At 37.8% G+C, this 23327-nt stretch overlaps 2 protein-coding genes across 3 annotated transcripts in view; both read left to right on the top strand.

Annotated features, from left to right (window-relative positions):
* atrnl1b (attractin-like 1b) overlaps nt 1–18650 on the top strand; it is a 126874-nt gene extending 108224 nt beyond the window's left edge. The window contains exons 27-29 of the mRNA XM_034708010.1: nt 1898–2005; nt 13838–13952; nt 16656–18650. Of these exons, the coding sequence (XP_034563901.1) occupies nt 1898–2005; nt 13838–13952; nt 16656–16780 (348 nt within the window). The 3' untranslated portion in view covers nt 16781–18650. The remainder of the gene's footprint in view (nt 1–1897; nt 2006–13837; nt 13953–16655) is intronic.
* A 3576-nt stretch (nt 18651–22226) lies between these two features.
* Nucleotides 22227–23327, top strand: part of nrg3b (neuregulin 3b) — a 554663-nt gene continuing 553562 nt past the window's right edge. For both annotated transcript variants that reach the window (XR_004634782.1, XM_034708523.1), the window contains exons 1-2: nt 22227–22439; nt 22527–22603. The gene's annotated coding sequence lies outside the window, so the exon portion shown is untranslated. The remainder of the gene's footprint in view (nt 22440–22526; nt 22604–23327) is intronic.

Genomic DNA, 23327 nt, shown 5'->3' with positions numbered 1-23327 from the left:
CAGCACAGAAGCATAAATCCCAACAGAGTCCTGTATTGGGTACTCTGCAAACTCTTGGGACAGGCTCCAACATGTGCAAAACTCAGCTGCCAGGGTTTTGACCCACAACGCATCACCCTCTTCCACTTTCATTCGCTCCACATCCACTACAAAATTCTCCTCCTCAACTGCAGATCTCCTCACAGTCTTACCTACCAGTACTTGACAGACCTCCACCATCCCTGCACTCATCTTCAGACGTGTCAGCTCTCCATTCTCCTCACCAAACTCAGAACTTTTTATAGACAGAGCCTTCAGTGTGGCAGCACACACCTTCTAGAACTGTCCCCCTGCACCAATACACAAAGGACATTTTAAAAAACAGCTTAAAAGCCACCTGTTCAACAAGGCTTATGGACTTAAAACTCTTAATACCTCTTTTCGCCCCACTTGTACAGAATGCTGAGTCTCTTGAAAGGCACTTTGTGAATTTGAGTTCTTCTTCTTCATTTACTTCTTTTTTTCCCCTTCCTTAATATTATCATGGCAGATAACCCGCTTATTTAACAAGTCAGTGAAAGTTTTTTTTATTTCTTGTTTATCCAAAAAACACATCTGATATGTACTTACACCACAGGTTCCCAAACTTTTCAACCCGCCACCCCAAAAATATAGGTGCCAAAGACCCCCACTGTCCCTCAAAGTGATTTAATGTGGCTTCTTTTAGCTGGTCTGCAGAAATTGACCCTACCTATATGATCATGTGGCTGTGTTTCCTGTGCTGTTATGAATTAACCTACTGCTACTGATGCTTTTGATAACTAACCCTAAACTTAGGAGTCATCTTGCAACAAAGAAAGGCAGAAAACTCATTACAGTTTCTATTTTCAAGGTTTTATTTCAAGCTTAGCTACTATTTTTGTTGATATTTTTTATTATAACGGGTAAAAAGTACTATTTTTAGATAACTCAAAAAACAAAACAAAACAAAAAAAACATTCTTGAAGACATCTCACGACTCCCCCATTTGTGTCTCTCAGCCCCCAAGGGGGTCCCGACCCACACTTTGGGAACCCCTGACTTACACTGTAATGTCAGTAGAATTTTTAAGTCCTAGCTGTATTTCCTGTTTGTTCCAAAAATGTGTATTTTATGGCAATTGTCACGTGTTAACTAACAGTTAGTAACAACTATTCAGTAGCTTTTTTGACTATTGATTGACTATTTTGAATAGAGATTATTAATAAAGGTCTTCTGTCATCAACACTATTTATTTATTTATTTTTGATTTATTTATACATTCATTAATTCATTTATTTAATTTATCTACTGAGTTTTATTGATATTTTTAGCCTTAGTTTTATTTCTAACTCTTATCCATACCCATTTTAAATCTATTTATTTTAACTGTTTGTACTCTTAATGTTGATGCTTTAACTTATTTTAGTTATACATATTTTATTGTTGGTGTGTATTAGTCTCTATTTTATTTTGTGTTATTTTAATATGAATTATTATTATTATTATTAATATTATTATTATTATTATTTTCCCCTAATATGTCTTTCCTTTATTTTATTTCTGCTTCTTTCTTGTTTTTCCTTTACTGTAAAGCACTTAAGGTTGCATTTGATTTGTATCAAAGGTGCTATATAAACAAACTTGATTGATTGATTGATTGATTGATTGATTGATTGAACACCATTACAAAAGCAATAAACTGTTTGTTTTTTTTTGTTTTTTACCAAATTATCATTTTATAATGTAAACAATTTATACTCTATGAACTACAGTACCATTTTTCCAGAGCTTATTTCTCACTATTTTAATAACCACTGAAAATTGTCCCTTTTTTTTCTTCTTCAATAAGACTATGTTTCATTTTTTATTAATCCATCATTTATGTTTGGTGTTACAGCAACTGATGAGGGAGCGCCAGCAGATGGCCAGCCGTCCGTTTGCCTCTGTCGCTGTTGCACTGGACGCCAGAGGAGAACAAACAGAGCTGCTGCAGCATGTGGTCGATGTGAGTCCTCTTTTTCTTACTTGCTTTTAAACACACACACACACACACACACACACACATTAGAAGAGTCTTACATCAGGTTAACGCATGGGTTCAAGTTTATCAACAGCTGCATTTCTTTACCATCTTGCAGTTTCTTTCATTTTGACTGTTTTAAAGCGCCGTTCATCAGTTATTTTGAGTTAATGCAAACTACTGTCATGAAAATAATCTAAATTAAAGCCCACCCTCATTTTGTCCTCTTTGCAAAGCCTTTTGATACAAGTAGTCTTGAAAGAGCTCCTTCAGACATACAGACCATCACACAGTGGTGTCCTGCCATGTAATTGGACCTTATTGTGCTGTTCTCAACCAGCTCATGCCCTCTGCTTGCAATTCTGTGTCAGCTCTTCATCCACTCCCCACATCAATAAGTAATCTGCCACTGATGGGCCTTTCTCCACATGCCCCTCTTCTTTATATGAATTGTCCTCTGCAATCAGGGCGACAGACATGCTGACATTTTTTCAATTGTATGTTAAAGGAAATTATGAGAGTGATGTCCTGATGATATAACATTTTTATAGATTTTTCAGGCTGTTTAAAAACAATATTTGAAGGTTGTTTTATTCCTGTTACAACAACAATTCTAAAAATGATCTCTCAATTAGCAAAAACATTGAGGAGGATTGAGGATATTATTTTACACATTATGCTACTTTTGGGTATATTTTACTACATTTCCTGGGAACACACTGCTCTCAAATGTTGATTAATTCATCATTATACCCCCGCACATTCACATGCTTTCTTCCTCTTCATCTCTTTATTCCTGTAATGTGAATCCCTCCCACACACAAAGAGAGAAGAAGTGTGGCTCTGAGCACACTTAAGATCTCAATGCCACCCGGGATAAGAGCGTAACTTAAAGCAATATGGGGAGCTACATCCTCAAATTGACATGGAAGGACCAGCAGTGTTTCCACTGTCGGGGCCGGCTCTGTGTCACCTGCCGCTGAGAGAAATAAAACCACTGAATTGCAACCAGCAAAGAGGCACTACATTAGCTATTAGTGCAGCGCTGAGTGCCACTCTCTGTGCATTATGGCATTGTGAAGGGCAATGTAAAGAACAAAACACTGCTCCTTAGCTCTTTTGAGTGCACTTTATTGTTGCACTTGAAAAAGTGGTGAGGTTCAGCCTCAATCTGAAAAGTGCTGGAAACCACTGCTTTGCCATGATTTAATTAAAATGTAAAATGCATACTTGTCAATGGGAGGCGTTTGTCCGTCTTTAATTCAATAACTTATCCCAGCCCTCCCTTTACTGTGCAAAAACACACAAACAGTGCTGCAGTTTAAGTGTTGCATTAATGAAGAGACTTTGCATCCACTGGAGAGTGTTGCTGTATAAAATGGACCAAGCTGTTTTGAAATGATAACTAGGGGAGAAACACATCCTCAGTCGTGTGTTTCTCGACCCTTTCAAGATGCAGAATGAACCTTTCAATTCTACGTGTGAGTTTCACATCGACTTCCATACCGCTCTGAAGGAAGTTCAAGAAGTTAGTTTTAGTCTTAAAGCACAAGGGAGATGTGTTGCTTTAGAAATGATGAGCATACCTGTATCCTATAGAAATCCATAGAAGTGTATGCTTCAATCACGTCAGTTATGATGGATTCTCCTGGAGGACACATGGTGCGTTCCATGAACCTCGGAAGTTTGGATGTCGGCTGGGAATAACGTCACATATGAGTTGACCATGTTCCAGTAACACTGGAAAGCTGTTTAGCCACTAGCTCTTATACTAGGCGATAACAATACACGATAGTTTGCATGCAAAAGCAACATAACAACATGTCTACAGATCGAACTTGCTCACTACTATCGGTGTGATCGATTTTATTACACTAAACAAGACCAAGTTGCTAATAAGCTCTTTCAAAAGTACAGCGTGTGATTATTCAAATTATCGTCGAGTAGATGCCAATGATTATCGAGTAGTGTTTTGGCTTGAAATGCCCATCCCTGATATAGTGTGATGTCGATATGTAAGGTACCCTTATTTGCATACACTTTTTAATTCACATATGATAAGTGGAGAATTACGAAACATACTTGAACCCCAAGAGTCCACAGGATGCGTGTGCGCCGCGTTACGGCTGCGACGCGGCTTTGCTCCGTCCGAGGGCTTGTGCCCTGCTCTACAGGACACGAGCTGGGAGCGTAGCGCAGCTCAGAGCAGGCAGCATCAGCTGCGTCCAGCATGGAGAGAACCACATACAAACAACAGGTCACAGAGCCTTTCTGTGGTTGAATTTCTGCTCATTTGGATAGTATTCTGTTACTTTTGTGCTTTAATCATCACTTAGTATGCTGCAGAACTGTTAAGTTTCGTTTTTGCAGGTTTAGATGAGTTTAATAATAATAATTTGGCTCTATTTTGTTGTCCTGTTACCTTCTGACACAGTTATCATCTTAAAGTCCTGTTGTGGTCGACATGGATCACAGATATGACTGTTTGTAGCTCACATCCATAATTGATGAGTATTTCTGATCTATACGATCATTAAACGGTCAGGAGTCCATATACAGTGTTTTATTTTGAGATTGGCGGATGTTGCATGTGATCCTCGTGCCTGACTTCCTGTCCAGGTCGTTTTATGTGCATATTGATGCGTGCTGGTCGTGGGTTCCATCGAAAAATAGACTTGAAGCGTATCTCTGGCGGAGCGGTGGGGGGCATGCTCCTGAGACAGAGCTGAGACGCGCCGCAGGGCACCCTGTGGACCCAAGAGCATTGACTAGAATGGGAACGTATCGGATGCGCAGTGTGCGACGCAGCCGTAATGTAACGCCACACATCCTGTGGACCCGAGGCTTAAAGATCCGCAGAAAGGAGTCCAGCACATTTTACTTCTGCCTGTTGGCACTGTGGCATTTATTTCTGCTAGCATTCTGAATCTGTGAACAACATGGAGGACATTTTTTATTTGTAGTATTACTTATTAATTTATTTGGAATGAGACAGGACCCTGACTTAGACTGGCAGGGTCTATCCACCCACTCACTTTAAATGGTCTTTGATTTGGAAACCTAACTGTGTGAGATGGACCTTAACACAAAGTGTTCACCCTGAAGCCTCCAATCCTGCAACCCATTCACTATACATTACCCTGTTTATTCCACAGCTACTTAATCAATCATATTATTCAAATTATTGATTTAGGAATGCTTTTTTTTTCATTTAAAACTTATTATACTCTTGGAAATACTCCATTACAGTCAATTATAGTGAAAATCCATGTTTTGGATTACATACAGCTCCATCACATGGCTTGGCACCAGCTGAAGGTGAACCATATGAATGAAACAAGCCTAATTTTCTTTCATAAAGGTTAATTGGTCAGCATCTGGCACCACTTAGCAAGTGGAAATATTTGTGATGTCAAAGAGGGCACTGATGCCACGTTAGTACCGCTGGTTTCCTGTTTGTTTCTACGGCACTGATTGTGCCTTTACTTTGGACCCCTGAAATCTACATTTAAAGATAACAAAGCATGTAAATAAGCATGTAACCTCAAAAATCTTTGCAGTGCAGGGCCATTTGGAGGTCAGGTTAGAGAGATAAAGTTTCAAGCTTATTTTTAACTAGTATGCAAACACTTAATAGTGGATGCAGCTTGTCAAGATAACAAAACTCAGACGTGCTGCAGCACCGAAATGACCTCTCACAACTCTTCCAACACATCAGACCTTATTCTGTGATTGCCAGCTCTGATCTCGCTGCATTATTTAGACCCAGCTCTCTGTTGCTGAGTCTCTGCAGACCTTCAAGCTGGTCTGAAAGCAGACCAAAACAGCCTTTGGTGCCCATTTCATCCATTCTTGGCCGGTTTGAACCTCTCGAGAGATGGACTTTGCTTTTAGTGACCAGGGTGTCAGCAGCTGTTTGATAGAGAGCCAGTCAGGGCACAAACACTGCAGGCCCAGGCCTCGGTGACACAGATGTCTCTATTCAGTATGGCCGACGTTCAACATATGGAACCACTAACGGACAGCTAGTGTGATGGATGACACCTGTCAGCAGGGGGAAAGGAGAGCAGATACATACTGTGTGTTTGTGTGTGTGTGTGTGTGTGTGTGTGTGTGTGTGTGTGTGTGTGTGTGTGTGTGTGTGTGTGTGTGTGTGTATGTGTGTGTGTGTGTGTGTGTGTGTGTGTGTGTGTGTGTTTATATGCATTGATGGTTATGAATGACCATGCCGCAGAGCTTGATTAATGCATTGAAAAAATGCGGGCTGGGTAGACTTTTTATTTGGAAGATATGAAAATGGACACCGCAATTTTATAAAGCTTTGATAGAAAAAGCAACCCGATGATTGAAATGGAATGAAATGCTTTATGAATGTTTTCATTTCCTCTGTGCCGAAGGAATACTTCCGTTACCCCAGATTAATATAAGAATTTGATTTTACAGAGAAAATGAGAGCAGGCTGTTTAACTTCACTGTTATTAATGCCGCCTTTCACACAAACCAAAATGTTTAATTTGTGTGCTAATCGCAAAAATCAGCACATTGAAGTAAGCATACTGACATGTTGCAGTGGAATTTCATGCATACAAAAGAGCATAAATACAACAAAATGGGGCTTTGCATTAAAGTTTATCACTTGGTTATTTAATTTACAGCAACAAACCATTTGCATACAATATGTTTTGTATGTAGGAGTCATAAAAGTATACAGTGAAGTTTTGGGACACAGCAGAGCTTTGAGCTATATGCCAATTAAGTTTAATGTAGAGTTGGGGAAAAAGTATCAAAATGACAATGTATCGAACTGGAATCAAAAAAAGCCTCCAACTTATCTAGCTTTAATGAATGATGGAATGAAGCATTTGCAGTTGAAGAAAATAGAATTCACCCTGAGAGGAAAGATAAATATGTTTCACTCAATATGACAGCCGTTTAAAGACCACTATAACAAAAACAACCCCATGAAAAAATAATAACTTAGCAAAATCTAGGGCACTCGACATCCTCCAAGTTGTATTGTTGTATTTTTGTGGTATTATTACTATTTAAGTCTAATTTTTATGTCATTGTTTTGGTATTTTATTTTATTTTACTTCTGTATCCTTTGGTTTTCATTTATACATTATTTAGTTTTTTTTGTGTGTTAGTTTGAGGCATGGATAATAATGTCTCAAACTTTTGAAATTTGTATTTGTAAAAAGGAAAAACCCCAATAAAGAGATTTAAAAAAAAAAAAAAGGCAATGTATCAACAATTACCGATACGATGGCGCTAAATATCGATATTTTAATTTTTAAAATGCGCTCTAACAGATTTCCCTGCTAGTTTGACTCACCAAGTCACTACTTAATGAGGCCTCGCAGTGGCGCTAATACGAATAAGGGTACAAAGAAGGGAAGTTAATTGCGGGGTTCCCACGCATCCTGGAATACCTGGAAAACCTGGAAAACAGTTGACCAGTATTCCAGTACTGGAAAACACCTGGAAAATCACGGATTGTCCTGGAAAATGATTCCAACATGACTGTGTGCGACCTAACAAGGATAAAAAAAAAAACACATCCCCATTCAACATTTGTGGCCATTTTTGTCATTCAGTTCTATTTTGGTCAATTTATGCACTGATCCTCTGATTATTATTATTATTTATTTCAGTAAGGCAGCTTCCAGATCCCTTTGCTGGCTCTTTTGTTTTTTTCTTAGCTAATTATATATTTTTTGAGAAAAGAGAAAGCTGAGATGAGAGTTGGCCATCATTGTTACTTGGTTGCACTAATAAAGTGCTGTACATCTGCAGTTGCATTATTCTATAATCAGTTTGCCATAATTTTGAAGCATGTAAGAGATGATTTCATGGATAGCCATAGACTACATGTCTTTCAATGTAGACTTCCACTGAGAGGAACATATTAGACTATTTAGGAACTCAATTTAGACTGTCATACCAGCTTGATCATCACTGAAAATGTCCTTGAAATGTCCTGGAAAATGATCTCTGGAGAAGAGTGGGAACCCTGTAATTGGCTGAAAGAGAAGAGAAGAAGAAAGTAAGATTGTAGTGAAATGAAGTAAAGAGTTGTGCTTTCACTTTAAAAGCTGAAACGAAGAAAGAAAAAAGAAGCTTCTCTAGCTTTTTATGCAGAGGCCAGAGGACAGTTGGAATCAAGTCTGCGGTGAGAGTTTCACTGACCCTACGATTGGTGGACTTGAGAAATGCAGCCATGCATGCTACAAATCACCATGAACGTGAGACTTACAGTGATGCTCATATAACAGAAGTTTTATTTACGGCCACGAAGTTATTGACACTGATGAAAAATAAAAAGGAGTGGCTGTAGTTAGTGACATCACGGTGAATACTTCCTCAGCTGTTACAGTTACAGTCCACACAGGCTAATATAAAAACAAGTTTATGTTTTAAAGTTTAACCCTAAGATGTTGCAGATCCCACCAGTGGGACCACATACATAAAATGTGAACAGGTTTGGACACACAAATTAGTTGAGCCTGTTAAGCACTATAATCAGTATTTATTAATTTTTTATTTTGGCTGAGTATTTCTTTTAAGGGGTTTAAATCATTTTTAAAACATTAATTTTTTTGTTTATCAGATTATGATATTATGTATCATTGAACGACTGTCTTGCAAAATATCGATTAAATATCAATTAAACCCAAATTAAATAAAATGGTTTACTCTTTCACAGTAAATGTGCCTAAATTAGTCAGCTACATGTACCTTACAGACTGCTGCTTAAATTCAAATTTAACTCAAAACATGAGCCCAACATGTGTGCGTATTGGCCGACATCCGATGAAACCAATACCGGCCGATACCGATGACGTGCCGATAATATTGTGCATCCCTAGTTAGAACAGGTGATCCTCAGGGGACCATGAGTGTCAAATGCCAATAAGTCATTCATGTCAGTCTGTCTAAATTAAAAGTTGTTCCACTTTAAGCAAATTTCAACCTCATGATAGTGTTGAAGGTAAATGCAGGGGTTGACCACAGTTTGTGTGATTCATCATCTGAGGACATTGAATACCCTAACCCCCCAAAAAATCTGTCTCTATCCCTCCAGGACTTTCAGGATATTTCAGTCAAGACCAAGAACTGTTAATGTATAACTTTACAGTAGTTTTAACCCTTTTTTATTTAAGTGATATATGTTTCATGAGACCATAACATGACTTGATTTGATTGGAGCATCCTGATCTCCCAACTGTGTGTGTGAAGTGGGCAGGGCTTACAAAAAGTATGGATATTCCTTTAAGTTTCACTTTCATTTAGTTAAACGTCAGGACTGGTACGCCTTGTCGGTGAGTAGTTGAATAGTCAGTGAATATGTTCCAGACAATAATTAATGTTAACTTATAGTTGTTAATTTCGAGTTGTGTTTGTGCTTTTGTTGCAGGTTTACAACCTATCTAACTGATTAACTATCTATTAAGAGTCTTATCTTCTAGCCACCGAGTGTCGGTTGGCACGTGTGCGTTTAACGTGTTAAAGAAACGGAAAAAGAAGGAGACTCGAGTTGTCCGCCGTATCATTCCTGACAACCCTTCCAGAGGGGAGTTTACTAACTTACAGCAGGTAGATTAGTGAAATCTGGACAGTTAAACTGTGGATAGCATGGCTAAAAGTAGCTCCTACTATGTAGCACAATCAATTACATCCTTTATATAACTTCATATTTCTTGTATAGTAATACAAGTGTTTCATGATGATGCTGCTGTGAGTAATAGGCTGCGAATGACAGTATTACTATTTATAACATACAGTTGTGCTGCAGCAATATTCAAACCAGAAAGATCTCTCAGTCTTACTCATTTGTTTTGAACAGCTGTAATGCTCTGTCACTTCAGGGTCTATGTAGCGTAGCTCGTGGTGGAATCTGCTGTCACAATCTTAAAATAGGTTAACCCCTTCCTCTGGCACGTAATGTGGCTTACACAGATGTTAATTAGTGGAATTACATGAGCGGTCATGAAAGGGTTAACTTGCTCTTGTATGTGAGCAGTAGATCTATGATGAGGCTCGCTGTCATGAGTGACCTGGAAAGATGCATGAGAGTATTGTGTTTGGACTGAGATTAAATGCATATGAACAAACGATGAGTCTGCAGCCTGCCTGTATTACATAACATGTCATTTATGTTTCCTATGAGCTGTATTTAAAATTCAATTTCAGCCTTTTAATGTTTGTTTTATGAAAGTTTGGAGCTATTTAAAGCTGTAAAAAAAAAAGGATATTTTGTAGTTAAAGTGCAACTAAAACATCTATGTTTATTAGTTATAAAGCTAAGCATATACCGCATAATGAAAGAAAGAGTGAAAGTTAAGTCAAAATAAGACCTTGGTACAAAGTTTCCCATAATATGGCTTGGGTGCATTTTATGTTTTTTTCCGCTGATTAGCTGTTAGAGTTTAAATCTGTCACATTTAATACATTTTGTATTTATTCTCTGCTCTACAATTTCTGTCTTCACCTTTGTCCCGCTTTCATTTCTCATTATCTTTCTGTCCCTCTGAGTTAGTTCAAGCTGATTTATCATACAGGCGAATGGAAAACAAGCCAGGCCGATGTAGACAGCTCATGATCCTTTGCAAATTATTTCAGATTGTTCCGTTTCAAATGGCTAACCTTTGAAAGAGCAAGAAAAAACAGTATCCAGAACCTATTGATAAAGAAAACTAAGGCTTTGTAAAGTGAGTGGGTGGTTATGTAAATTAGAATCCCAACAGGGTAAGCAGGACATGTATGTAAAGTAGAGGGTTGTTGTCTTACCTTATTGGTATAACCACCTGCTCACTGGGGTTGCAAAGGGGTGGAAAGTTTCCGGTAGATTTTCATGGGAAGTTAAGCTGGGAATTTTGGAAATATTCCAAATTGGAAACTTTCCATGGGAATTATGGGAATTAACTGGGAATTGAGGGTAATTTAATGGAAAGGTATCATATCCAAGCATAAATATTTGTTTTGTTATAAGCAGACATCCATCCAAAATGATACAATTAAAACAGATTTATTTGTAAGTAGAACGTTATCAAGTTTTATATTATTGAACAATCAATTCTTTCATTGAAGAACAAAAACATGAATGTTGAGTTCAATATTACTCATTCCCCCGACCCAACCCATTTAAAAATGAACAAAAATACAATCCAAACAGAGTCCCATTCAAAATGTTAAATGAAAAGAGCCCCTCTCCCTCCAAAGAAGTCCAATTCAACATGGAAATAAAAAAGCATCTTCCTCAAGCTTCTCAAGCCCAGCCTCTGCATTTTTGCTAAACCCTTTCAGGCAATGGGCTCTTCCTGGGTCTCATCATCATCATCCTCCATGTCCACTTCCTCAACATCCAACTCCAACTCTTCCTCTTCAGTGTCACTGTCCAGCCTTGTTGAGGATGGCTCTGTGTCAGGCTGTCAGTGCATGTAGGGGGCGTGGTCTCTATAGTGTGCTATGTGCATGTAATTGAGGAATAGCATAGATATTCAACTGTACTTGCATGAAATCTGGTTGTTTTAGTCAGGATTATGCTAAAATATATTTTCCCCAACTATATTTAAGTTCCCTAAGAGCCAACCTTCAATTTAATAAATTCCTGGTTTATTCCTGTTAATTCCCATGGAAAGTTTCCAACTTTGAAAATTCCTGGAATTTTGCAATCCTACTACATTACCCAGATAATTACCCACCTGCCAACTAAAGACATAAACCGGTTGACACAAAACATGTGTCTAAAAATGATCTATTTATAGACCCAATTAAAAGAATAGTCGCTCCAATGCAATAGTCAGTAACGCTTCCACTGCAACAGATTCTTACCAGCCTCCTTGCGGGATTAATTAACATTATACTGAATATCTCAGTTCACGGTCAAGCTGAAACATTAGCTAGCTTATTTGTTATGATTCCCATTAAAATATACATTTCAATTGAAGGTAATGATTGACAAGGTGAGCGGGACTTCAGCAGGAAAATGTGTTTATATTTATGTCCCCATTAAGCTCTCCCTCTCACACCTTTGCAGATGATGCAGCTTTAAACTCAAATGAGGTAAATGTAACAATGCGTAATGATGTTGCTTTTTTCACCCCCACTTACAGTAAGTAGAAGCTTAGAGATGCACTCACTGTTGTCTGGAATCGCAGGACAGGATCTTGCTCCACTTTTCCCTCTAAGAGCTGTTTTGTCCGTAGTGTACTATTCCTTGTTGCTCAAAAAGTTCCCAGTAGCCGCTGTGTGCTGTTGTTCCAAAGGGTGCTTATTACACAGCTCCTGGTGCGCAGAGGCTTTCACACACCTTCCAGTCGTCTGTTCAGAGACGCACTGTATTTGTACACTATGGCATTTGAAATGGCAGATTTAAACAGCAGTGGAATGGAAAACTACACTTTGTGCTGTGCAGAAAACAAGATTGCACTTATTTTAATTTTAAAAAAAACTTCACAGTACCAGATGTTGGACACAGTGCTTTCACTTTCACATGCACTTTAAAGGGTTATTTATTGTCACAGCTCAAAAATATTGGTTTGTAGCTTTTAACACTCTCTGTATTAATCATACCTTACAAGTTAAACATGTACAGTATCTCACAAAAGTGAGTACACCCCTCACATTTCTGCACATATTTAATTATATCTTTTCATGGGACAACACTGAAGAAATGACACTTTGATATAATGTAAAGTAGTCAGTGGACAGCTTGTAGAACTGTGTAAATTTACTGTCCCCTCAAAATAACAACATACAGCCATTAGTGTCTAAACGACCGACAGCAAAAGTGAGTACACCTCTAAGTGAAAATGTCCAAATTGGGCCCAAAGTGTCAATATTTTGTGTGGCCACCATTATTTTCTAGCACTGCCTTAACCCTCTTGGGCATGGAGTTCATCAGAGCTTCACAGGTTGCCAATGGAGTCCTCTTCCACTCCTCCATGACGACATCATGGAGCTGGTGGATGTTAGAGACCTTGCGCTCCTCCACCTTCCGTTTGAGGATGCCCCACAGATGCTCAATAGGGTTTAGGTCTGGAGACATGCTTGGCCACTCCATCACCTTTACCCTCAGCCTCTTTATCAAGGCAGTGGCAGTCTTGGAGGCGTGTTTCAGAACAAAATGCAATCAAAATGTAATAACTAGTGTTTGCAAAGTTTGAAACAAACCATATCCACTACAAATTGGTGCACCCCAGTCCTGGTTTGCCTGTTTTAATGCATCTGTTTGTGCCCTTATTTTTTACCATTTTGCCTCTGCTGTCACTTCCATCTCCATTTTAAATCCAGCCAGACACATCGAAAATAAAGCCAATTCTATTCAGACATGTTATTATTCCCCAATTTCTATCCCTTCATCCACAAACATGCTGTGCAACCCTCGACATTCATTATCAGGATGACATGTTTTTCACGCTTCAGACAAGCAGTTTTTGGCCATTAACTCAGAGGGCAGGTCATTGCCTCGATTCAGGGACTGCCTGTCTGACAGGGACACACACAAGTGTTTTTGTCGTGTTGGACCAATCAAAGCGCGTGTCTCAGGAGGAGGTCTTCTTAAATGCCGCAGCTCCAGGAGTTCACACCAGCGACTGTGTGTCTGCTGGTTCTCCATAAAGGATAAAAAAAACATTCTTCAGCACGTGTGCAGAAAACAAGTCTCCACCCTCTGAGTGTGGTTGTCTCATTTGAGTGCCACAAATCATACAAAGCAGAGAAAATGTGTCTGTTTTGCAAAATAAATTTCACATCCTTGCAATTTAATTTGAAATGTGCTTTTTTTTTAAACTCTTTTCTGTGTCTTCCTCTCAGGGTGTACCTAAACCCGTTGCAATGGAGCCGTGTTCAGGAGGGAAAGCTGCTGTGCTGACCGTCCTTATGCGCCTGCCGTCTGGGTCTTCATGTTTACCTCCACCAGGACAGTCAGGTAACAAACACACACACACACACACACACACACACACACACACACACACACACACAAAGAACAATAACTGTCATCAATTTCTGTTTCCTGAATGAAAATGTAGTTTCCAGGTTTGCATCCAGTTTACTGATATGAACTCCTGTTGATTAATCTTGACCCACAAGTACTCCTTGTTCCAGCTAAGTCAGAAGACCTAATCTGGGTCCAAACCTTTGTTTTGATGAACTGTTTATTTCTGTTACTTAAGGCTAGACAGTATACATTAGCCTTGAAAAGTCAGTCTTAAAGCTCCTGTGAGGAACTTTGAGTTTGTGTTGATTTTGGCGCCCCCTGTGGAGAACGCAAGAAAGCAGTACATCTTACCTGTTTGCTTATTTTGTCCAAACCCAGTGTTTTCTTTCTATCATTTTGGGACTTTTATGCCTCCATTCAGATAATTCGACAGTAGATATAAGGTGCATTTCAACCAAGAGTTCCAGGGTCTTTTAGCCCCCAGAACTACTTTCCCCGGAACTAAAAGGTTCCTCTGCCCCCATTGGGCTGAAGTCCCAGGTAGATTGTGCAAATCAGGCCAGTGACGTATGAAAAAAAAAAATGGTATTAAATAATATTTTGAAATCTTAATAAAAAACTAAACTAGTATGCATTCCCAGGAACTCCAGGTCATGGTAATTTAAAGCTTGATCGAAAAAGGCAACTGGACTTGGTTGAAATTCCTTGAGTTTCACCTCTTCGTCTTCAGGTACTTCTCAGTTAGATCTTTTGGGGGCATTTTTACAAACTATTTGAAAGGCCAGCTGAAGAGAGACAGGAAATGTGGGGAGCAGAGAGTGGGGGAACCTGCGACCGCTGCAACAAGGACTGTAGCCTCTGTACATGGGGCGCATGCTTAAACCGCTAGACCAAGTCCAGTTGCCGTTTCGAATCAAACTTTGAACTGGAATTTGAAGCTTGTTCTTTTTTTTTTTTTCCAAGAGTAATGCATGCCTATTTGTATCCTAATGCAAACGTGTGACACTTATGTATGTAGTTGCACAAAATGTCAGCTTTCTTTTGGTCTGAACAAACCATTAAAGACGATATTTACCAAGCAGACTGTCAGATGCACTGGAAAAAATGCCCCTCCAAAAACAAGAAAAAAACCTTATTTAGGTACTTTTACCTTGAAATAAGCAACAAAAATCTGCCGATAGAACAAGTGAAAATTTGCTTGGTAAGATTTCTTAAAATAAGACGTAGTAGTTAGAAAACTGTGATCTTAAAATTAGCAGGGAAAACTTATTTTAAGCAATATTTTACCAGTATTTTAAAGCTTAGTGTCTCAGAATAAACCAGGAATGCTAACAATTAACATTTTTTCACTCAAAAAAAGATTTCTGCACTAATACATTTCATGTCAACTTCTTCATTTGAGATATATTCACCTTAATTTGAGTTGTGTTATAGCAGCACTTCTATAGGCTTAAGACCATCTTGGACTTGAAATAAGATTACAAAGTTTAATTTGAGCATTTTGAGATATAATGTCTTCTCATAGTTAGCTGGGTATACTAATATTCAGTCATGTTGTTTTTTAGGATAAGCCAGCTATGCTCTAAAGTAGGTGTTTCATTGTGTGCATGTAGTTTGAGGATGTATATTTTTATCTGATTTAGAAGAAACAGTGCCTGAAAACTGTAACCCACCCTTAAAAAAACAACTTTTCTTTCTTTCTTTCTTTCTTCAATGGAGCTGTTTTCTGATAGATTCTCAAATAAAATGCATTTACTTGAATCAAGTAAAGAGTTTGTCTTAAATCAAGATTATCCGTCTTCTACAAATAAGATCTCAGCTTGAAAAATGTATGAAATGTAAAATAAACCTTGTTTCTTCTAAATTACAACTCAAAACAAGATCATTAAAGATTGTTAAGATTGACATAACAAGATATTTAAGATGCATTGTCTTAAAACAAGTCCCTCTATCTTTTCTCAAATGTTACTTGTTAAGTTAATGTATCTTAAATCAAGTGGGATAAGACATTTTGAGTAAAAATGATACAGTTTCACTTGGAAAGATTTTGAGTTTTTGCAGTGTGCCACTGCCACATCTGTACATGGTCCTTGTGTTGAATGAAAGGCTTCGACAAAATCCATAAGCCAAAAAAATGTTGGCTTTGAATTGAATTTGACAAAATGAAGTGATAACAGTTTTTAAGATTGTCCAGCAGAGTCTTAATTTGTTGTTTAAATGACTATGATTGTGACAGTCAAAAACAACCCTCGGAATACAAGCAAGTGGTCTAACTTCTACCTCCTCATCTCATCAAAGGTCTTGCATTTTTATAACCCATGTTATAAAGACTTTGTTCTGTTAACCCATGCTCAAAAAATTAGATGTTTTGGTTTGTATTTAAAAGGATAGAAAAAAAAACATCAGGAAAAAAACAGTTTCACAACAACCAAAATAAATTCAAACCAAACGAGTCAAAATTGAATAAACGGCCAATCTTTCTTTTCTATTACTGCTGTTACCACCAAAACTGTGGCTCCATTTCCCAATGGACCAAACAAATCCTCGTTTTATGGCAGATGCAAAATAAATACGCCTCAAATTGGGTGTTTGTGTGTTTGAAATATTAATATATGGGTTTTTTTCTAAAAAGCAATTTGTGGAAATTGCCAGTTTTTCACCACTCTCACTCTTTTTCTCTGCTGTCTACAGGAATCATCGTTGCCAGTGCGCTGATAGACATTTCACAGCAGAAACCAACAGATTTTAAGGACAAGTCGCAGGGCCTGAAGAACCGAAAAGCCCTTCCTCCAGCACACCAAGGCACCTGCGTCTGAGCCTGTCAATCCAATGGGTCCCTTTTTTTTTCTTTCTAACACCATCTGAGGTCAGATTGTTCCAGCTCCAGTCTGAGGCCTTTTCAAGAGACAGACATGGCTTTTCATTCAGCTGCTAACACTCAAAAGTTTTCAATGAAACTTGCCAAGTCCAAGGAGCACAGCCCTTCTTACCTTCATGTCTCATTTTGCTCTGTCTCCTCATACCTGGAAACTACTCCACCGTCTGGACCCAAATCCTCTCACTTCGGCTTGGACAGTAAACTTTTGCAAAGGAGACGTCTGCCTGATTGAGTTTGATTCGGAGGATCTGCACCTAGTGAAACTTAATTTTTCCACTACTTGTTTGAGGGAAAAGCAAAAGTTGTCTGTATTTGGGTTCTATCAGAATTCAGCTGGACTTACAGCAGATCATTTAAAAAAGAAACATGCTGCCTATGTTTGTTTTTTTCTCTCCTGGTTTGCTTGCCTACAAGTGGTATTCTACGGTGCTAAAGCATTTAGTTTTTATAACAAGCCTTTGCTGCATCAACTCAACTCATACTGCCTTTTGTGGGAAAGCTGTACATCTAACGAGGACTCCTTTTTTTCTGTTACACCCCGTGACCACATGATAGTGTTTTTAAAGTGTATTAAATCACGCCACTTTCACCAATTAGCATTTAACTATTGGTTTTAGCATTTACTGTACATATTTATCATCCACCCAGCTGAAGCTAAAGTCTGTATTTTTTGTGGAAATCGAACGCTACCGAGACATGCAACTGCAAACCCACTACCAGCTGCATTCAGGGGAGAACTGCAGACAGTATGGAGAGGAGACACGAACAAATCTTCAAACTAACGCATGAAAAACTCCAAAAAAAAGGAATAATGTGTGCATTCTATTCGCAAACTGGAAGTTTCCTTTGTTCCTTTTTTTTTCTTTCAGTGCTTGCTGTTGAAGAAGTTACACAACGCGGAGACACGCTGAAGTTCTAGTGACTTCTTTAATGTTACTTTGCTGTGCAACGTGGACATTAAGCTTTCAAGCTCACCCTTGGATTGGCATGGTTTAGAGAGACGTTTGATAAAATAAGAGCAGAGACATCAAGCTCCTCTGGCTGTTTACTTGTTTGTTTGTACGTTTGTTTTTCTCGGTAAGAGTCCTCTAAGGCTACGACTTTATTTCCATCCTTTGAGAACAAGGAGTTCTGTTACCTTTTTTATAATGCCTTGGCTTTCCATGAACTCCTTTGTGGGAAGGGGGGGGCATGTTGATGTGCAGAATTTTTCAAAAGCTGTCGACCATTTTTAGCCCCACCCCCTCGAGCTGTACAGTGTCTTGTTGGAACAAATGTGATTCTTTGTCACTCTCTCTCTTGAGATACTACGTGTTTGTCAGGTTTTTATGACAGAATGGCAAGAGATTATCTTTAATTTTACGGCCTTGTCACCTGTTCCTATTATATCTATGAATTGTAAGTCTTTTGCTACACTTGTGAAAAGAGCATTTCTGTTAATATTTTGTTTTGATATTTAACAGATTCCTGTGTAATAGCACATTTAACTTGACTTTATTGTTGGCGTAAATCAGTTGATTTCACGTCCACTGTTTTTTTTGAGATTGTGCATCTTTAAAGGACTGTATGGGCATTGTCTTTTTTGTTGCAACGTGTTCACTATGATGCATTTCATAAAGGATAGTATGCCAGCTAATGTGTTTTTAATTTGTGTTTGTAAAGTTATTCCTATAACAGTGTCATTACACAGGAATCAGGGTCTCACTGTACCATAAAAAAAGAAAAGACGATAAACTGCATATCAGTAATCTTCAGTGTATTTTAAGATGGACAACATGCCAGAAAATAAAAAACAGACCTGGACATCTTTTTGTGTGCAGCATTCTTTTTTTTACATACAGTACTCATCTTACAACCAGGGAGCTCTACAGGGCATTTCTTGCCTGAGTGTCTTGTGGTTTTGTCACCTGAAGCTTCAACCTACAATTTGTGATTACATTCTGGGGCCCAGCGTTCAGCTCTGCTTGATTGCCTCAGCTCAAGATAATTATTCCCTCTGATGGTGTCGCAGAAAGAACCAAAATGCGCAGAGCTGAAGGCTGGTGTGTTTATATGTTTGTAACAGATACAGTAAACATGAGCGACTGACAGGAAACTTAGCCATTTATTTTTTTATTAGCTAAATCATCTTTGGGATAAATAATGTTAGGGTATCTTATTATACTGTTTTTTTCAGTGACTTCAAATATATTGAAAAAAGGTTCCCATTGGAAAAGTGTCAGGGCTTGAATTTCAATATTTAATTGCATGTTGTTGTTTTTTAAATTAGTAATTTTATTGAGTTTTTTTTGTTTTGTTTTGTTTAACCAGAATAATGAGCAACAAAGACAAAACAAATAAAACGGACTATGACAACATCAGATAAAATAAGTAAATATGTAAATAAATGCAACAAAACAAAAAAATAATACTAATAAATAAAAAAAATAAAACAATACAAAAATAAATGAAAGTTGTTCGCAGGGAACAGTGGGCATTTGTCTGTGAAGGTTCTCAGTCATCCAGTTCATGGTAATCCAAAGCTTGATCTGTAAGACAACTGAACTGACCAGACTGAGGAAGAGCTTGAAGATATAAGCCACTAACAGTCGTGGGTGTGTCCAGGAGTCACAGAGGGTCCTAAGTGGGGTTGTTAGTCTACTTTCTGTTAGTCGTTCTGTACCCCCTGACAATCGTTAACCTAGCTCCTTACAGTCGTTAGGGTGATGAGTCAGTTGTGAGTCGTTTGAGTCACATGGTCTCTGGTGTGAGTATGGCCTTACTTATTTTGACAGAGAATTCAAAACAGCATGACATGTAGGAGACAAATGGTGTCTTAGTCCACCACCTCTGTTAAGACAAGGGTGTTCAAACTTAGCATAGATGCCTTCCTTGACAGTACACTTTGAAGACGGTCCCTGCCCACTCGCCTCACAACCGGCAGCGATGAAAAAAACAGAAAGAGAACTTGAGAACACGCATCATTGATTCATGACACCAAAAAGCTGAATGAGAAGTTGAGGAGTTGACACATGGAAAAAAAAATGCTATTTTTGTTTGTTTTCAGTAACTGTGGGAAGAAGTTGTGTTCCATCTGATCTTGAAAATGGAAAATGCAAATCAGCAGCTGTTTGTCTTTGTTGTGAGCAGTTACCTTCTGACACTTTTTGCATCTGATGCAGCACACGGGTATAAGTTTAATCTAATTTTTTAAAGTGGAGGCTTCGGAAATATTTTACTTAAATCTTCTAAGTAAAGCTGCATGGGAAGAAAAGGTCACTTAATTGGCACTTTGTCTGATAAAAGGTCCAGAATGACACTTAAATCAAGCATGCTTGTGTCTCCTCCGTGCTGTCTGATATTTTCCAGAATGACAGTGAAGCAAACAGACTTCATATCCAAGTATTGCAAAAGGATGATGTTCAGAGTGATCACTTTGCTGAACCTCGGTCACTGCTGGCAGACTTGCATGTTGTCTGGTCCAACCCTGATGGCCATATCATCTGGATTACACAAATATGAAATTGAATTTGATTCAATCAAGCCTGCTTTTTAAGTTTTTCCATCCAATTTTTTTGCAGGCAGTTGGCCACCAAATCCTTAAGTTATAGTTACACAACCACAGTCTTTGTCATAATAACACTCAGGCTTTTGTTCCCTAAATATGACAAACATGTGAAGGCCACTCAGAGAAGGCTAGGCCCCTATTTAGTTCCAAGATTCACTTCTGACAGCAGAGTATAGATTTCCTGTTTTCTTAGTTTATCTTCAGTCTAACCAATAGATGGTGATTAAACTGTCACTTTCAGCAGTGCTATAATTCATAGGTGTGTATGTGTGTGTCAAAAGACAACTGCCAGCCCATCCAAAATAATCCTGTGGGATTTTTTTCTCCCTCTGCAAGAAGAATTTGGATGGCAGTACACATCATAAATCAAAGCATGTAGGCCTTAACTGCAGGAGGTATTAATGTCAGTGAGCTTTAGGTATAATGGACAGCATAAAACTAATGCACTAACCATTATCTATGATGTACTGCCACAACCACCTCGTGTATTCATATGTTCACAATGCACTGCCATTATTATGTCATGTGGGTCTGCCTGCATTATACATAACTGATCCGACAATAATTCATTGACTGTTGTAGTGTCAGTTAAAGCCCATAATAAGACGGAGATTACTTTCAATTTTAGATTTATGGCCTTTCATGATACTTGAAAACATTTAATAAGTCTTGAAAAAGTTTCCTTTTTTTATTTATTTATTTAAATTTCTTTAATATATGTACTTATATATGAAGAGTTTATTTGCAAAAACAGATAACTCACTTTTAAAAAATAAAAAAAAATGTTTCAAAAAACACATTTTTTATATTACTAGAATCAGAATCAGCTTTACTGGCCGGATATGCTTGAACACACAAGGAATTTGACTTGGTAAACTGTGCTCTCTTGATACAAGGCATAGGAATAAAGGCATAAAAATAAAAATATAAATATAATAATAATAAAATCAAATATAAACAAAAAAAGAACAACAACTAGGCATTACTGATATGTACAGGCTAAAATGATAAGATAATAGTGCAGTGGTGAGTAGTGCTAGTGTAGTAGCTTTAGGTATTATCAATCAATTTAAGTAGGATGGCTTTTACTAAGTCAAAATTACATTAACTTTATTAAGAATTTATATTAAAAGGAAACATGTTTATTGAAAATGTATAAAAACGGAGATATCTGTTTTTGCAAATAAACTCTTCATATATATATATATATATATATATATATATATATATATATGTGTGTGTGTGTGTGCGTGCCTTTGTGCATAATTATGAATTTGTGTATATTGATATGTGTATGGTATATGTTTCTCTCATTAGATGAGTTATATTCAGTTTTTTGCTGTAAATAATCCATCAAATGTATTTATTTTTGGCTGAATTTGTTTTTTCTATTTTTTGTTGTTGTTTTTTTGTTGTTGATTGTTTGTTCTGCTCTGTCTTTTGTTTTGTTTTATTTTTGTAACTTTATTGTATTGTCATTATTTGTGTGTCTTTATTTGAATGTTTGTAAAAAACGAATACATTTCAAATCATAAAAAAAAGAAAAAGGTTCCTTACAGACTTCGAATTTCCTGAGCCCAAACAGTCCCTGAAGATTCTACAATTTAATGCTGCGTTCAAGTCATGTAGATAGAATGGGAAAAAAGGTAAACACTCTATCACTTGTAGACACCTTATATAAATTTGGTTTTAATTAATACATGTAGCACAGTTTTCATCAGATACATGTGTAGCAGTTCATTGGCAAGTTTAAAGAAACAGTGATGTCCGTTTGTCCTAACTTTGAATAACTCAATTGACTGAGAGCACATTTGCACTGAGCTTCCATGAACTGCTCATTTTGACGCCAGGAAGAAGACGCTTAACTACCTGCGTCAAACCAACCTCTGTAAAAACCCCAAAACATGTCACAGTGTTCATGACTGAGAGTGGATATTTTCTGACCAACCCGCAGTTCATACACTGCTGTAAAAATATTTGAAGCCACTGTTTACGTGAACACACTTACAACCAGTCGTTTTACTCACCTGGCCACGTGTGAGACCCATAGGTGGGACCATGAACATATTCGAATCCATTGACTGTGCTGTCATACCTGCCGTCACGTGGCCTTATGAATTCACCTGTTCCTCTACAGCTTTGGGTCAAACTTTCGGACCAAACATGTGGACGAGTGTAGTGAAACTCCCTCCACAGCTGCTCCTCTTCAGCAAGGTAAGACTTCTCTCTGCTCGTTTCTTCCTTTATGTTGTTGCCAAACTGTTAAGTGCAGAATGTGCTGTGCTGTGTGAAGCTGAGCTCGTTCATATGTGGTGCTTTGGCAGGTGCAATTGATTAAGTGAAGTATTGGTACTTCAATCCAAGTCCCCCGGATGATCTGGGCTGAACTGCATCATATTACTCCCTCTTGCTGTTTCTGCTGTGTTGTTGGGTTTGTTGGTGGTAGGCTGGTGTTGTATATTGGCCCCCAATGTGAGTCTTAATCATTTGGAAGATGTTCTGAGATGAATTGATAATTACAGGGTATTTAAAATAATCCTTCCCAATTAAAAAAAACATTCATATTTTTAGCTGCTTACACTGCTCAATAATGGATGCATACTCATTTTTAAACCGTAGTTTCTAATTCTGTAACTACAAACTTTTAATTTATTTTAACAAACTGAGTTTTAATGACATTTTGTAACTACATTTACTTTCTTTCTTTCTTGATCTTAGATTTTAAAATATTTTAGTTTTAATTTTATGTCATATTTTAAATTGGATATTTTCTGACAAGGTATGGCATTATGGAAGGAACCTGATATTGGATTTACAATTAAATGTTGGGCATACTGGCACCCTGCTGGGTGTCAAGAGGTCTGAGCCAGCTGTGGGCTGCGACTCCTTGGGAAGAAGTTCTGAGATGAATCGAATGATTAGGTTAATTTCGACTAAG

Source organism: Notolabrus celidotus, chromosome 18 (assembly GCF_009762535.1).
Source record: "Notolabrus celidotus isolate fNotCel1 chromosome 18, fNotCel1.pri, whole genome shotgun sequence".
NCBI classification, from domain to species: domain Eukaryota; kingdom Metazoa; phylum Chordata; class Actinopteri; order Labriformes; family Labridae; genus Notolabrus; species Notolabrus celidotus.
This window is presented reverse-complemented; position numbering and strand designations above follow the sequence as displayed.